Here is a 17,933-nt window from a genome sequence, read left to right on the forward strand (position 1 = left end):
GTTACAGCTCTTCTATACAACATATAATAATGAATAATAAATTTCGAATGTGGCCATACGATAGTGGAATTCTCGATACTGTGCATCTAGGAAAAGCTGTATGTCGTGTATTCCAATATGATATTCAAGTTTGTTATATTACAAGATTTAGATGTATAGATTTCGTCGATTAGGAACGAAATAGGCAGATTTGATATCCGTTGTTCGAGGTGTCGTATGGGTAAGCTGACCCATTAGCGGGTTAACTTTGCTATAACATTTGTAAATACTCTAACTTTCAGATGGTACTAATTTGACATTAGAATTACAACGACTTCGATGATAAATAGATTTCTACGGGCAGAGGTGGGTTCCGAACGAACCCTGGTAAATAGCTACAGCTTGGCTGGGGACGTTGTCGACTGCGGCGCAGCCTTTGCTCGTTAAGTCGTAGCGGGCCCGGCGCCTACCATTTGCACATTCGCTCATTTCCGGCCGCGAGCCCCGCTAGCTCTGTCCTTGTTGATACGTGGTACACACGGCTCAGTCCGCGTGACGTGTGCCAAACACGGCGTGTTCCGCGTCAATCGATGGCTGCCTTTGTCGGTTGAGGGAGGGGCGGAAGGGGGTGAGGAGGGCCGAGGCCGGCCATTTGCGTAATCCCCTTTTGGCTTTCCGCTCCTGCCCACAGCTGAACACAGAATCACGAGCCCAGTTGCTGCTCTAACCTGCCGTGACAGCAGCGTTGGCCGAATCAGTTTACCGTAACCTAAGCCCGTGCTACTTTGTGAGGTGCAGTTTCTGTTTCTAGGATAGGTGATGTTTCTGGAGACCACGCACTATTTCTTATCGTGTATTTATACACTGGCGGAAAAAATTAATTGACGTAGAGTGATGAAATTACGGGAATTCATTTGTCTAAGTAACATATGTAAGTTATTAGCTTTGCAAGAACACAGAATGTAAGCGCAAGATAATCCATTGCAAATGCGAAATGGTGGTACGTTAATATCCGGTATAGCCGCCAGAATGTTGAATGCAAGCATGCAAACGCGAATGCATTGTGCTGTTCAAAATGGTTCAAATGGCTCTGAACACTATGGAACTTCTGAGGTCATCAGTCCCCTAGAACTTAGAACTACTTAAACCTAACTAACCTAAGGACATCACACGCATCCATGCCGGAGGCAGGATTCGAACCTGCGACCGTAGCGATCGCGCCGTTCCAGACTGTAGCGCCTAGAACTGCTCGGCCACACCGGCCGGCCATTGAGTTGTACAGGTGCCATTTGTCGGTTTGTGCGATGTAGTGCTATGCCTGTTCATCTACATCTACATGGATACTCTGCACGTCACATTTAAGTACCTGGCAGAGGGTTCATCGAACCACCTTCGCAATTCTCTATTATTCCAATCTCGTATAGCGCGCGGAAAGAATGAACACCTATACCTTTCCGTACGAGCTCTGATTTCCCTTATTTTATCGTGGTGATCGTTCCTCCCTATGTAGGTCGGTGACAACAAAATATTTTCGCATTCGGAGGAGAAAGTTGGTGAATGGAATTTCGTGAGAAGATTCTGTCGCAATGAAAAACGCCTTTCTTTTAATGATTTCCAGCCCAAATTCTGTATCATTTCTGTGACATTTTCTCCCATATTTCGCGACGACACAAAACGTGCAGCCTTTCTTTGAGCTTTTTCACTGTACTCCGTCAGTCCTATCTGGTAAGGATCCCACACCGCGCAGCAGTATTCTAAAAGAGGACGGCAAGCGAAGTGTAGGAAGTCTGCCTAGTAGGTCTGTTACATTTTCTAAGTGTCCTGCCAATAAAATGCAGTCTTTGGTTAGCCTTCCCCACAACATTTTTTATGTGTTCCTTCCGATTTAAGTTGTTCGTAATTGTAATACTTAATTTACTGCTTTTAGATTAGACTAATTTATCGTGTAGCCGAAGTTTAACGAGTTCCTTTTAGTACTCGTGTGGATGACGTCACACTTTTCGTTATTTAGGGTCAACTGACAAATTTTCGCACCGTTCAGATATCTTTTCTACATCGTTTTGCAGTTTTTTTATCTTCTGATGACTTTATTAGTCGATAAACGACAGCGTCATCTGCAAACAACCGAAGACGGCTGCTCAGGTTTCCTTCCAAATCGTATATATAGATAAGGAACAGCAAAGGGCCTATAACACTACCTTGGGGAACGCCAGAAATCACTTTTGTTTTACTCGATGACTTTCCGTCAGTTACTACGAACTCTGACCTCTCTGACAGGAAATCACAAATCCAGTCACATAACTGAGACGATATTCCATAACCACGCAATTTCACTACGAGCCGCAAGTGTGGTACCGTGCCAAAAGCCTTCCGGAAATCCAGAAATACACTTGTTCGGACAATACAGGAACGGTTAATGCTGGTTGTGGATGACGGTAGAGTTGTCGTCCGATGATGTTCCATATGAGATCAACTGAAGACAAATCTAGTGATCGAGCAGGCCAAGCGACATGTCAACACTCTGTAGAGCATGTTCGGTTGCAACAGCGGTATGTAGCCGACCGTTATTCTGTTGGGAAACACCTCCTGGAATGTTGTTCATGAATGGCGCACACAGCCAGCGTGAGTTGGATAACAAGGAGAGTGTTCCTGCAGTCATACGAAATCGCATCCCAGACCATAGCTCAGGAGTAGGTCCAGCGCGTTTGGCTCGCGGACACGTTGGTTGCTTGCCCTCAAATATCCTGCTCCTAACCAACACGGTCATCATTGGCACCGAGGCACGACCAGTTTTCGTCAGAAAACACAACAGACCTCCGCCATGCCCTCCAGTGAGCTCTCGCTTGACACGACTGAAGTCGTAAATGACGGTGGTTTGGGTTCAGTGGAATGCAGGCTAGAGGGCGTCTAGCTCGGAGCTGTACTTGAAATAACCGATTTGTAACAGTTCGTTGTGTCACTGTAGCGCCAGCTGCTGCTCAGATTGCTGCTGCAGATGCAGTGCCGTGCTCCAGAGCCATATACCGAACACGATGGCGTTTCCTCTCGGTAGTGCCACGTGGAATCCGGAGCCTTCCGCGGTGGTCTAGCGTTTCTAGACACTTCAGTCCGGAACCGCGCGACTGCTACGGTCGCAGGTTCGAATCCTGCCTCGGGCATGGATGTGTGTGATGTCCTTATGTTAGTTAGGTTTAAGTAGTTCTAAGTTCTAGGGGACTGATGACCACAGATGTTAAGTCCCATAGTGCTCAGAACCATTTGAACCATTTGAACCATTTGAATCCGAAGCCTTGCGATCTACATGTTCGTGACCACCGCTGCCAGCAGCCATGTCCAGTGACTACGTTCCTGCTAAATCGTTCTGCAGTATCGCTGAAAGGAACATCGGCTACACGCTATAACGCGATCTCGTTTAGACTCAGCGAGGTGTTGATAGTGGCGTCTTTGTCACCTTAAAGGCATTCTTGACTAAAGAGAACTCACCATGTCCCGTCTCAAAGGTAACCACCACTCACGACCGTTACAGCATGTATTTAAAAGCACTCCGTCTTCAGGCCACGAGTGGCCTACTGGGATCATCCGACCTCCGTGTCATCCTCGGTGGAGGACGCGGATAGGAGGGGCATGAGGTCAGCACACCGCTCTCCCGGTCGTAAGATGGTATTCTTGACCGAAGCCGCTACTATTCGGTCGAGTAGCTCCTCAATTGGTATCATGAGGCTGAGTGCACCCCTAAAAATGGCAACAGCGGATGGCGGCCTGGATGGTCACCCATCCAATTGTCGACCACGCCCGACAGCACTTAACTTTGGTGATCTCTCGGGAACCGGTATATCCACTGCGGCAAGGCCGTTGCCAGCACTTATTTAAAGCAAACCTGATTTGCAACTACTACCCAATAAACATATTCATTACGTAGCACAAGTCCTACTTGGTGATGTGTGTACGTCAGCCAGATAAGTTGAAGTTGGATTGGGCTCACTTTCGTGCAGTGGTTGAGGCATCTAGCAGTAATGAAACGCGTATGGTGCGAAATACGAATGGACATCGTCTTTCAGATGTAGAAACACGCCTACTAGCTTTCGTTTATACAGGGGGAAGCGAAATTCGCGCACTCGGGCTTCGCAGCGCAGCGATACAAAAATGTCTCTCACAAAATTTCCTCTGGCGAATTCATCCGGCAGAAAAAGGACGTTAAAGAGTTGCAATCTGACAACACTGTAACCACATGAAGTGCAACTACCTCTGAGAGCACAGATTAGATTAGATTAGATTAATGCTTGTTCCATAGATCATGAATACGATACTTCGTAATGATGTGGAACGTGTCGGTTAATAAAAGATGTCTGTACAAGATATTACATTACACAAAATATTGCATGACACTAATGTTTAAGTTTTTTTTCCCTTAATTTATATCTAAACACTTTATTTGTGCTGTGCAGTTGGTGCAGTGGATAGAGTTTTGAGTTTGCGTGCAGGTGGTCGAAGGTTCAACCCTGGGTTGGGACGCAGTAGTTCCTATTAAAGTACAGCTTTCAACTATAACCCGGTGCAACAACTTACAATCTGTATTGATTCCTAGGAATCTAGAGAAGTAACATCTAAATTTAATTAAATAATGTCAGTTTACCCCTTTAAACAGAAATTCATGGTATTTATTTTATTTATTCTCGGTGTTAACTTTATTGCATACTAGCTGCAGTGTCCGGCGTCGGCCGTGATGTTTAATATCTGCCACACGAAGTGATTGGCTCTGTGTGTTGTTGATACTCATAGCGAATGCAAGACGCGTGGGAAACCGCAATCGTTTTAAATCGAAGGGCATATTGAAATCTCTGGATATCAACGGGATGCGGGGAATGAATGCGTCATCACCTACAGCATACCGCGTGATGAAGGTGGCCTCTATTACGTTCGGCAATAGGTTATTCACGGCCAGCCTTTCTCCGTTGCATATATAACAACAACAGCTAATCAATAAATAAGAGTTTGCAGTCACGTTTCTGTCAAATTGTCGAGCTTTCGCTCGTCCCGCGACGTAGTGACGTTTGATGTTCTATCTCCAACACGGGTACTGCCGATATAATTTTTTTCTCACGATAGGAATTACAGTCAGTTCATCACAATATATTTCGTTTGTTAGGCATTCAATTTTTCATTGATTTTATTCATTGTTTCATCTGGATGTAGAAATCTGATGTAATTCGGCCAAGAATCTATAGAGACTTTTCGTTACAACCTTTCCCCTTTATATATGACATACATGAATGTTTCATATCAGATGGAAAAATATTATGTAGACAATGATCTTCCTCTTGTCTTGAAGGTGAAATGTGCAAACTTTCGTCATGATTATTTCTAGACAGACTGACAATATTTAAACTTCCTTGAGGACTTTATTTGATTTATTTAAAGAGAATTTTCTTGATTTTTCGGGGTCTGCACTGCTCCTGCCTTCAGCAAAGTAAATTCTTTTCCGTTGACTAACACCATTTGGAAGTTGTTGTTGTATTTTAGGAAGAATGATGGTCCTAACACGCTGCCCTGAGGAACTACTTTGTTGTTTCTGCAGACAACGTGACGACGACCCTCTCACCCGAAGAGCAGCGTCGCAGGCAGCGGCACAAGGACCTCATCGAGGAGACGGTGGCAGTCGGCATGATGTTCGCATCCAAGGCCTTCGTCCAACTGCTCGCCAACCCCATCGTCGGACCGCTCACTCACAAGTAAGCGCCTCTCCTCTCCTCTCACTACCTGTCTCCCCTGCAAAAAAAAAAACATTGCTGTCAGACATATTTTTAATCGATTATATACCACAAAAAATTTCCTTTAGCGAAATTACATTGCCCACTTAAAAGAGCCCTCTGGTCTCATTTGAACGCTGTAGATGGTGTAGACCTGGTGCCAATCGGTCACATTACCACTGACGTAAGTCATGACACGGAAGTTTATGAGCCTGTCGGGTGTATGACACCAGCGTGGTAAGATAGGTCGACGCTGGACGTGACAGAATGACAGAAAGAAACACACCGTCAAAGAAATTGCACGATTTGTTGGTGCGTTAAAGAGGACTGCCCAACGTGTTACCAAGGAATGGTCACCATTCGCGGCCATGTAACATGGTCTAAGAACATTTGTAAAAAGATCCTAACAGACAGGGACCGGAGAAGACTGGCACGTCTTGCCAATCAGAATAGATTTCAGACCCGTCAGGGATTGCTATTGTCAGTGAATGTAGGTCCATATCAACCAGATACACTTTGGAAAAATTTGGAAATTTGTGGTAAGGTCTTATGGGACCAAACTACTTAGGGGGAGCCGCACGGACCGTGATAAAGCGCCTGAGACCTCGCGGCTACCCCGCGCGGCCGAACGTGTTGAAGGGATCTGCATTCAATGGATATTGGTAGCAGAGTACCTCGTAAAAGGCCACTGTGAACAGCGATATACGGAGTTGCAAGTATTCAATGAGTCAAACAAAACAAAGTACACTCCTGGAAATTGAAATAAGAACACCGTGAATTCATTGTCCCAGGAAGGAGAAACTTTATTGACACATTCCTGGGGTCAGATACATCACATGATCACACTGACAGAACCACAGGCACATAGACACAGGCAACAGAGCATGCACAATGTCGGCACTAGTACGGTGTATACCCACCTTTCGCAGCAATGCAGGCTGCTATTCTCCCATGGAGACGATCGTAGAGATGCTGGATGTAGTCCTGTGGAACGGCTTGCCATGCCATTTCCACCTGGCGCCTCAGTTGGACCAGCGTTCGTGCTGGACGTGCAGACCGCGTGAGACGACGCTTCATCCAGTCCCAAACATGCTCAATGGGGGACAGATCCGGAGATCCTGCTGGCCAAGGTAGTTGACTTACACCTTCTAGAGCACGTTGGGTGGCACGGGATACATGCGGACGTGCATTGTCCTGTTGGAACAGCAAGTTCCCTTGCCGGTCTAGGAATGGTAGAACGATGGGTTCGATGACGGTTTGGATGTACCGTGCACTATTCAGTGTCCCCTCGACGATCACCAGTGGTGTACGGCCAGTGTAGGAGATCGCTCCCCACACCATGATGCCGGGTGTTGGCCCTGTGTGCCTCGGTCGTATGCAGTCCTGATTGTGGCGCTCACCTGCACGGCGCCAAACACGCATACGACCATCATTGGCACCAAGGCAGAAGCGACTCTCATCGCTGAAGACGACACGTCTCCATTCGTCCCTCCATTCACGCCTGTCACGACACCACTGGAGGCGGGCTGCACGATGCTGGGGCGTGAGCGGAAGACGGCGTAACGGTGTGCGGGACCGTAACCCAGCTTCATGGAGACGGTTGCGAATGGTCCTCGCCGATACCCCAGGAGCAACAGTGTCCCTAATTTGCTGGGAAGTGGCGGTGCGGTCCCCTACGGCACTGCGTAGGATCCTACGGTCTCGGCGTGCATCCGTGCGTCGCTGCGGTCCGGTCCCAGGTCGACAGGCACGTGCACCTTCCGCCGACCACTGGCGACAATGTCGATGTACTGTGGAGACCTCACGCCCCACGTGTTGAGCAATTCGGCGGTACGTCCACCCGGCCTCCAGCATGCCCACTATACGCCCTCGCTCGAAGTCCGTCAACTGCACATACGGTTCACGTCCACGCTGTCGCGGCATGCTACCAGTGTTAAAGACTGCGATGGAGCTCCGTATGCCACGGCAAACTGGCTGACACTGACGGCGGCGGTGCACAAATGCTGCGCAGCTAGCGCCATTCGACGGCCAACACCGCGGTTCCTGGTGTGTCCGCTGTACCGTGCGTGTGATCATTGCTTGTACAGCCCTCTCGCAGTGTCCGGAGCAAGTATGGTGGGTCTGACACACCGGTGTCAATGTGTTCTTTTTTCCATTTCCAGGAGTGTAGATAACTGGAGGCCTATATGAGGTGTGTGAGAAAAGTAATGAGGCTGACAGCACTGCGAGCGATCTGGAACCGCTGTGGTGTTCTGTTTGTGTAGACCGGTGGGTTCATCCCTTCCAGACGCGTATTCCGTACGGTCATCACGTGACTTTTGAGAGCACCATCAGTGAAGATCTGTTTTTGTTGTGTTTTACGAAAATGAAACTCTGGGATTTATATCAACCTTATGCCATCACGTTTTGTGTTAAACTTGGGGAATCCGCGAATGTGATTTTTGAAAAGTTGAAACAGGCCTATGGGGAACATTCTTTATCAAGAGCACCAGTTTTTGGCTGGAACAAATCTTTTTTGGAAGGCCAAGAATACATTCAAGATGAACCTCGCTCAGAGAGATCTTCAACTTCAAAAAGTGACGAAAACATCAAACGTTTCCGCACTCTTGTGAGAGCAGACCGACGTTTAACAACAAGGATGATGGGTGACCTGTTAACCTTAAAAATTTCCACCGTTCGTCAAGTTTTGACCAAAGATTTGCACATGCGAAACGTTTGTGCCGAAATGGTGTCGAAAAACCTTACAACTGGGAAGGACAATCAAAGAAAAGCGTGCGTTGATCTTATTGAGAGGATCCGCCAATGACCACGAATGGTTCAGTCATGCGATCACAGGTGATGAATGCTGGATTTTTTTACAGTGGGGGTACGGTGCACAAAGGACTGTCCCTCCAGGACAAACTGTCAACCAAGTTTTTTACACAGATGTCCTTGAAATGTTCAGGAAAAGGGCGAATCGATTGAGAACTGACATTGTAGACAAGTGGGTGTTGCATCATGAGAACGCCCCATCTCACCTGGCCACTTTCATCACGGAATTTTTGACGTCAAACGGCGTTCCGTTGTCCCACAGGCCCCCTACTCAGCTGATCTGAGTCTTTGTGACCTATTTCATTTCCTGAAAATTACAAAATGACTTGAAAGAATGTCATTTTGGCACTCTGTAGAACATTCACCGGTACATTTTAAAACGATGGCCACTACATATGTTTTAACAATATTATTCTAATAACTGTACCGCCATATGTGTTGAAGTAATTTGGACGTCGTACAGACCTACCTGTGAAGCTTGAGGACGAAATGGTGGGTTACATTCTGTTACTTGAGTCCCTCATGTCTGGAGGTACTCGAACTAAGATGTAAAGACTAGCCTTTGATTTGGCATAAGCAAATGGGAGTACACAGATTTAAAAACAGGATGGCGGGTAAACAATAGTATTACAGCTTCACGTTTGGGCACCCTGAATTATGATTGTGCCAACCAGCAGCTACTTCGACAGCTACAACATTTGGCTTCAACGAAGAAACTGTCTTGAAAATTTTTTTCAAGTTCTTTCATATTTAGTGAAGAAACATGGTATTTAATCTACGCGGTTATTCAATATTGACGACATTAGCCTATCCACGGTACAGAAACCTCAAAAACACGAAGGGGGAAGCAAAAAGCAGGCGCTATAACTGGAGCAGAAAGAGGAACAAATACCATATCTGTTTGTTGCTTCTGCTGTGAGAGTATGTGCCTTAATTTAAGAGAAAACGATTTCATGATGATTTAAAACATTTAGCTCCACCCGTCTTCAAATTATCGTGTTTCAGACAGCAGTTGGATGACTAGTGAATTGTCTGTTCAGTGGATGGAGAGCTTCACCAAAATTGTAAAACCTGTAACGGAAAGGTGTTATTAATATTAGACGGACAAGCAATACGTACCAAAACTGTGCAAGCTATAACTTCAGCTACAAATAATGGTGTAATCATGTTTCTTCTGCCCTCACACAGGTGACCTACAGGCTGCATCCAATAGAGACGCATTTTTTAAGCGACTTACAGGTTATTGGAAACAACAGCTGACAAATGGCTTTGCACAAACCCTAACACTAATGTTAGTTAGGCAAAGATTTTTCTCCCGTTAGGTGAGTCATATGCCAGGTTTGTGATCGTACAAACGGTGTCACTGCTTTTGAATGATCCTATCATTCTTGTAGCACTCGCAATGAAAGGACGTCGTCGTAGAAAAGAACTAGGAATCCCAAGAGAACTTTTATTTAAAAAACTACGATTTTATTAAATATTTGTATTTTATTCAGTCTGCATCTCTGTTTGGCGACGAATACGCGTTTATCTACGAGTACATGCAATTAACTTATTTAACCGTGCTGCAGACAGTTTTGCTGCAATTTGTTTCACTCTGAAATTCGTCTATCTTTTCCGTTTGTTTATTACTATAACCTCCGTAGAGCACCTGTACAGTAGGCCACGATGTAATTCGCCATAGATATCTGTGAACCATAAAGGTAACGAAATTGTTATTAGTAATAACATTAACGTCTCCTTTCCTGTCTTGTTAGATGGTGTTAGAAATAACACAAAAGCAATTTTTGCTCTCGAAATCTGCCTTTTCCAAAACAAAATTGTTCCTTCTATCTACCGCTATACATTGTCTTTCCTGATTACCTACTTACTTATTTATGTTTTGAAATTACAAAATGTGTCCATGGTGACAGTCAACTACAGGGGTCCTATATCAATATCGATTGTACTATAATTTTTTTCTAAATAAATAAACAGAGACCGACAAGCGGTGGTATGTAGGTACCGAAACATGCCTGGTCTATCTCAAGAATGAAATGTATTTTGCATTTTTATAAGAAGTGGTACTTCCAGATTTATCTCGTAAATACGGAGAAAATAAGTAAGACACGTGACCAGAGAAAATAGTTTTATTTAAATTTTACAAAACACTAACAATTTCTTATACTAAAGCTTCTGAATTCTTTAAAACTCTGCATTCAGTTACCAACATCTAAACACAGTACAGTTTTTTGTCCAAACAAACAGAGGCTCTCAATGTCTTTTTAAGTAACTCTTAAGCTACTTATTTCCATCTTTAAGAGACCTAAAATTAATATTTGTTGCCCTTCTATTAGCATTACTAATCTCCTTTCACATGGATGGCTACAGCTTTGTTACGTTCTATTAATTTTTTTCTGTTTCAGGATTGGATACAGCATTCCCATGTTCACTGGTTTCATCATAATGTTTATTTCGACCTTGAGTAAGTACATGCCTAATGGATAACCTAAATTAATTATAAAAGTTTACAACTACATCTGAGGGATTATGGCAGCGTGTCTGCACCATTATTTTTGCCTAATTAACGTATGCGTTGCATTGCGATCAAATTGTGCATAAAAGTATCGCCTTTTCTTCTACTACTCCAAGCGTCAGAATAAACAGTTGATATTTGTCCTGTAGCGACTTACAACGCTTCAAATACTCAGAATCAGCTCATAATACTACGTTTACTGTTTGTGTAAGAAGCAGCTCTTGGTGCAATTTGCCATAATATACGATCATCCGGAAAGGTATCTAAACGACCTGAATTCCGCCCCAACTGATTCGCATGCAGCCCACATAATGTAACTTTCTAGCAGATCCTCCAATCTCTTTTTGGCACAGTCCTTAGACTACACATAACGATTACAGTAAGTGACCGCCAGGGAACACTGCATTGTATGGCAGCGAATCCAGATATACACTCCTGGAAATTGAAATAAGAACACCGTGAATTCATTGTCCCAGGAAGGGGAAACTTTATTGACACATTCCTGGGGTCAGATACATCACATGATCACACTGACAGAACCACAGGCACATAGACACAGGCAACAGAGCATGCACAATGTCGGCACTAGTACAGTGTATATCCACCTTTCGCAGCAATGCAGGCTGCTATTCTCCCATGGAGACGATCGTAGAGATGCTGGGTGTAGTCCTGTGGAACGGCTTGCCATGCCATTTCCACCTGGCGCCTCAGTTGGACCAGCGTTCGTGCTGGACGTGCAGACCGCGTGAGACGACGCTTCATCCAGTCCCAAACATGCTCAATGGGGGACAGATCCGGAGATCTTGCTGGCCAGGGTAGTTGACTTACACCTTCTAGAGCACGTTGGGTGGCACGGGATACATGCGGACGTGCATTGTCCTGTTGGAACAGCAAGTTCCCTTGCCGGTCTAGGAATGGTAGAACGATGGGTTCGATGACGGTTTGGATGTACCGTGCACTATTCAGTGTCCCCTCGACGATCACCAGTGGTGTACGGCCAGTGTAGGAGATCGCTCCCCACACCATGATGCCGGGTGTTGGCCCTGTGTGCCTCGGTCGTATGCAGTCCTGATAGTGGCGCTCACCTGCACGGCGCCAAACACGCATACGACCATCATTGGCACCAAGGCAGAAGCGACTCTCATCGCTGAAGACGACACGTCTCCATTCGTCCCTCCATTCACGCCTGTCGCGACACCACTGGAGGCGGGCTGCACGATGTTGGGGCGTGAGCGGAAGACGGCCTAACGGTGTGCGGGACCGTAGCCCAGCTTCATGGAGACGGTTGCGAATGGTCCTCGCCGATACCCCAGGAGCAACAGTGTCCCTAATTTGCTGGGAAGTGGCGGTGCGGTCCCCTACGGCACTGCGTAGGATCCTACGGTCTTGGCGTGCATCCGTGCGTCGCTGCGGTCCGGTCCCAGGTCGACGGGCACGTGCACCTTCCGCCGACCACTGGCGACCACATCGATGTACTGTGGAGACCTCACGCCCCACGTGTTGAGCAATTCGGCGGTACGTCCACCCGGCCTCCCGCATGCCCACTATACGCCCTCGCTCAAAGTCCGTCAACTGCACATACGGTTCACGTCCACGCTGTCGCGGCATGCTACCAGTGTTAAAGACTGCGATGGAGCTCCGTATGCCACGGCAAACTGGCTGACACTGACGGCGGCGGTGCACAAATGCTGCGCAGCTAGCGCCATTCGACGGCCAACACCGCGGTTCCTGGTGTGTCCGCTGTGCCGTGCGTGTGATCATTGCTTGTACAGCCCTCTCGCAGTGTCCGGAGCAAGTATGGTGGGTCTGACACACCGGTGTCAATGTGTTCTTTTTTCCATTTCCAGGAGTGTAAATCAATACCACGATACTGCAAATACCAGGAAACACTTTTCAAGAGATGAGAGAGTCCTTCATGCTTGCAAACTCAAATACGTGACTCTAATTATTATTTGAGACAAGTAAAATCGATACCCCTATTAGATAATGAAATGAAATGAGCGTATGGCATCGTTGGCGGGGAGGCCCTATCGGGGAAGTTCGGCCGCCAAGTGCAAGTCATATTTCAGTCGACGCCATATTGGGCGACTTGCGTGCCGGTGATGAGGATGAAATGGTGATAACACAACACCCAGTCCCCGAGCGGAGAAAATATCCAATCCGGCCGAGAATCGAACCCGGGCCCCCTTGCATAGGAGGCGAGCATGTTACCACCCAGCTAAGCAGGCGGACGTACGCTATCATATAAATCATTAAGTAATCCTTAGTCAACACTATTTTTTAAGTGATTTTGCGAAATCTGTACACCCAAACCTCTGTGATAATTGGAAACGTTATTGCAATCTAAAAGGTTTACCAGCTACCAGTTAACCATCATTAGCTACTCGAGTGGTTTTGCATTAACTGGTTAATGAAGTGATCACGTAGAAAAACCGTGATCAACAGCGTCAAACGTTCTCTGGAGAGCTCAGCATCAACAGTGTATCACTAGTAATTTCACTGTACTCAATATGGCACGTGGATCTATGTGCAGTTGGAAAGTCCGCTTCGCTCTGGTTATCATTGCAAAGTGATACTAAATATCTACGGTATTCGTAAACAGCTAGCTGTGTACATGTTTGACCTTTAATTGGCATGACTCTTGTGTTCCGGATAGGGATTCAAATCCAGCTCCTACAGCAAATACTAAATAAGCAAAGCCTGACTGACACTCGAACGCAACAGAGAGCGTCATTGCTGACTAGTCATAAAAGGACGAGAAATATCAAATATTTGGCCAGTATCAGTCCGAAGTTGAAGTTACATGACAGAAATTTTTATAATGAGTCAAGACTTCTATTCACCAGCTACAGTCGTTTATAACTAGCCATGAAAGATGTTAATTATAGTCTCATTCACAACTAACAGAATGTGCGTATATTTAAACTTGAAATGACGGAACATAATGTTCTGTGTTACAAGGGGATTGCAACCTAGCATTTAATCGGACTGTTAAGTAGGCAAAATCAAATGTTAGATAACGAAATTTTTCACCAGTAGCGATATGTTGTATTTTGGTTTCTTTCACTGGTAGGGAGAAGTATGCATGTTTGAACTAGAAATAATGTGACAAAAAATTATTTGCTTACCGGGAACTGAACCCGCACGTACCATCGTTGTTGTCTAACACGAATTCTTTTTCATCAGCAGCTAGAAGTAGCATGGTGTGATAAGTCTGAGATCTTTGAGAAGCAAAGAAATGATGGAACTAAGTCGTCCCAAAAGTGTTAAATCTCACAAAAGGGGAGAGTCTACTTCGAATCCCATTCCTTAACTATTATTTTGCACATCTCAGGTTCAAACTAAATAACATATTTTTATGCCCTATCACCTTACCTGATGATTAGTTCATTTAATAAATTTACATTTCTAATGTAAGAAAGCTTATTGGTCACTGTTTCCACTTGCCATAACTTCCAAATCTGTAATGGCCCAACCTAAACCGACTCTACTCTAGTCAGTAGCGAAGGAACATCATGTATAAAGTGGACTTGGAGCCACAGTTGGCCAGCCGCTGTTGCCGAGCGGTTCTAGGCGCTTCAGTCCTATACCACACTGCTACTACGGTCGCAGGTTCGAATCCTGCCTCAGGCATGGATGTGTGTCATGTCCTTAGGTTATTTAGGTTTACGTAGTTCTAAGTCTAGGGGACTGATGACCTCAGATGTTAACTCCCATAGTGCTTAGAGCCATTTGAACCATTTTTTGAGCCACAGAGCATCGCTATGTTTTTCACTTGGCGTTGTCAGAGATGAAAAGTGTCTGTTCATCCCTGTTAAAAATGACAATCGAAACAAGGCCTTGGGCCTACCAATCTCAGCATCAATCCAGTACCCAGATTCGCATGTGGCTGTCACATAATTCTGTCACGATGAAAGATGTGCCACGCTGGGTAAGAATTCTGAGTCGTCAGTGGTGGATTACAGCCAGTTTAATACATTCATTTCCTTGTTCAAGCGCACCGCCATTCACCAACTTACGCGGTTACTCAATGCGGACTATCGACTTGATTTTGAAATACTGAAATCATATAAGAGTCGTTTCCACCAACTGAGAACTGAGGAATTCTGAAGTCTTTACAGCAAGCGTTGTCTTTCACTTGAAGTGTTCTGATGCTGCACGTGTTTGTGATTTAGCGGTAAATGGCGAGCATTATAACCTCAAAGCCGAGATATCGAAACCACTCCTTCCTTTGTTTTTTAACCTGCATTTCACCTCTCTGCTAAAAGTATCGTCTGACGAAAGTTAAAAGATAGTTTGCTTCGTATTCTAACCTGACACTATTAGCAAAACTTTGCGAAAACATCTCCGTGAGATAGCTTGGGGTGTCGGTCAAAATCAGAACAACTTGTGCTCGAGAGATTCCGCCCGCTGCAGCAAGCGCCGATAAGCTACCCCCGGGCAGCTAACGTAAGGCTTACAGTGCACGTGTCTGCACTCGCATTAGCATGCACAAAATTGTTTAGTATTGCATATTATTTAATACTGTAGTTTGGTTATCAGAGCGAAATATATTCGATAAACCGAGTGAACATTTTGCAGTAACAATAGAGTTGTCCATTATAATCATCCGGGCTGTTATGCCGTGGTCGGTTGATGAATTCCGTATTGTTTCCCAACGTTTCGTCTCCGACTGCGGGAGACATCTTCAAGGGGGTCCGTAGCTTGATGGAAGGTCCAACACACACACTGGCTCGCTACTGACTGCCGCTAAATTCCGTGTCCGCGCGCCCCCGCGCCGCGGCGTGACGTCACGTGTTTTGAAAACGTCAGTGCAATTGGCCGCTGCCCGTCGCCGTCGATCGCCGTTGCCATTACCCAGTAGTGGATGAGTGGTACACATCTTCTTTAACACCGGCATCCATATACCGTTTAATTTGACGCCCTCCTCCTTTCGGTTGAAATTATTTGGGTGTTTAGCGATTTCGATTGCCTCCCTGTAGAGCCTTTCGTAGTATCCGCTCGTGGCCGCTAGTACTTGCGTCTCCTCGAAACGAATATTGTGGTTCCCTGGCTGGAAAGCATGCTCCGCAACAGCTGATCGTTCCGTTTCTCCTCTTCTACAATTTCCCTTGTGCTCTTCCAAACGTTTAGAAACAGTTCTTTTAGTGGTACCCACATAAACATCACCACAGCTGCATGGGATCCTGTACACTCCAGCTTTTTCCAATGGTTTGCGAGCGTCCTTGGCAGGCCTAAGGTATTCCTGTATCTTCCTGGTGGGCTTGTAAATTACGGTAATATTCCGCTTCGTCAAGATCCTCCCTATTCTTTCCGTTACATTTTTAACAAACGTCAGGAAAACCTTAGATTTTGCAGTAGCCTGTACGTCAGTATGATTTCTGCGTGGCTGCCTCAACGCACGTTTTATTTCGGCGGACGAATATCCGTTCTTCGTTAGTGCATTGTGGAGATGTTCCATCTCAGCGTCGAGCAACTCAGGTTCACAAATATTTCTAGCTCTGTCCGCTAACGTCTTGATAACACCCCGCTTCTGTTGTGGGTGGTGGTTCGAATCCCGGTGCAAATAACGGTCCGTGTGCGTGGGTTTGCGGTACACTGAGTGGCCCAAACTACCATTTCCGTTTCTAAACACAAGCACATCGAGGAAATGTAGTTTGCCGTCTACCTCCTCCTCCATTGTAAACTGAATTCTTGAGTTTATACTGTTCAGATGTTCGTGGAACCGGCTTAGTTCCTCCCTACCATGTCTCCACAACACAAACGTGTCATCCACGTATCGGAACCATACATTTGGTTTCTTGCTGGCAGTACCTAAGGCCTGTTCTTCGAATTTCTCCATAAAGAAGTTTGCAATTACGGGACTTAGGGGGCTTACATTTTAGTAACAATTGCTCAGGCAACATATGACGTGGGAATATTAAAATATGTAAACTATCACCGTGGGTAAAAGTGACCTGAATTAAGTATCTTGGGGCACAAGTTCGTGGCAATTTTGTTTAGCTTATTCTTACCCAAACTGATATTTTGGTGCATAAGTTCGTGATGATTCTGTTTTGGCTACTACGTTATTAATAAGTGAATTCATCAATCTTCATTAGTAGTTGAAGTGTGGTGACTTATTAAATGTTGCATATTTGAATGTTATGAGGAGTGTAATTAAGAGTTAGAAAACGAAGCGTAAAACAAAAAAGTGTTTAACATATGTGATATTTTGTTCTCTTTGGATTTAATAGAGATGTGAAAGCAATGTAGGCAACAGGAAACGTAAGTCATGTCAAGGCCATCGAAGAAATCACCGTAGAAAGTAGTTTTCTCGATTCAAGCAGGATCTATTTGGGTTGAGTTAATCACCGCAGTCAGGAAAGACGTCTTTACAGTTTATCTCTATGGGTGACGTCACTGTGTCCTGTAATAGGCATGAACTGTGACCATTTAGACTTTGTGCGATACTTGCATTCAATGGGCAATGTTGGAGAAAAAGGAAAGGCAGTAAGATTAGGTTTAAACTTCCAACCGACCACGAAATCGCTACTGACGAAGCCGAAACTTTGATTCGGAAACACTGGAATGTGAATCACCTGTACCCATTCAAAGGAATTATCCCATTATATGCCTTAATAACATTAAGGAAAACACACAAAGCCTAACTCCAGATGGCCGGAAGAGGATCTGAACCAACGTACGTTAACTTCATGAAAAGAAAATAATTATTGAATACTAACAAGAGACTTCTCAAGCAAAGGGCAGTGTGAGTCCACAATGGATCTGGTGGCACAAAGAAGGCCATCCCAGGGGTGTGTCCATCCCAGTTAACACCTGTTGCAATAACCGAGGCGTCTTGCAGTCGCAGTACAAGGAAAACGACCAAGAAGTCTACA

General features: G+C 45.3%; 1 protein-coding gene across 1 annotated transcript in view; it reads left to right on the plus strand.

The window, feature by feature from the left end:
• LOC126198673 (synaptic vesicular amine transporter) overlaps positions 1-17,933 on the plus strand; it is an 857,338-nt gene that overhangs the window by 724,609 nt on the left and 114,796 nt on the right. Inside the window, exons 4-5 of the mRNA XM_049935169.1 lie at positions 5,555-5,708; positions 10,943-11,001. Of these exons, the coding sequence (XP_049791126.1) occupies positions 5,555-5,708; positions 10,943-11,001 (213 nt within the window). The remainder of the gene's footprint in view (positions 1-5,554; positions 5,709-10,942; positions 11,002-17,933) is intronic.

The sequence above is a fragment of the Schistocerca nitens genome, chromosome 1, assembly GCF_023898315.1.
Source record: "Schistocerca nitens isolate TAMUIC-IGC-003100 chromosome 1, iqSchNite1.1, whole genome shotgun sequence".
In the NCBI taxonomy this organism is placed as follows: domain Eukaryota; kingdom Metazoa; phylum Arthropoda; class Insecta; order Orthoptera; family Acrididae; genus Schistocerca; species Schistocerca nitens.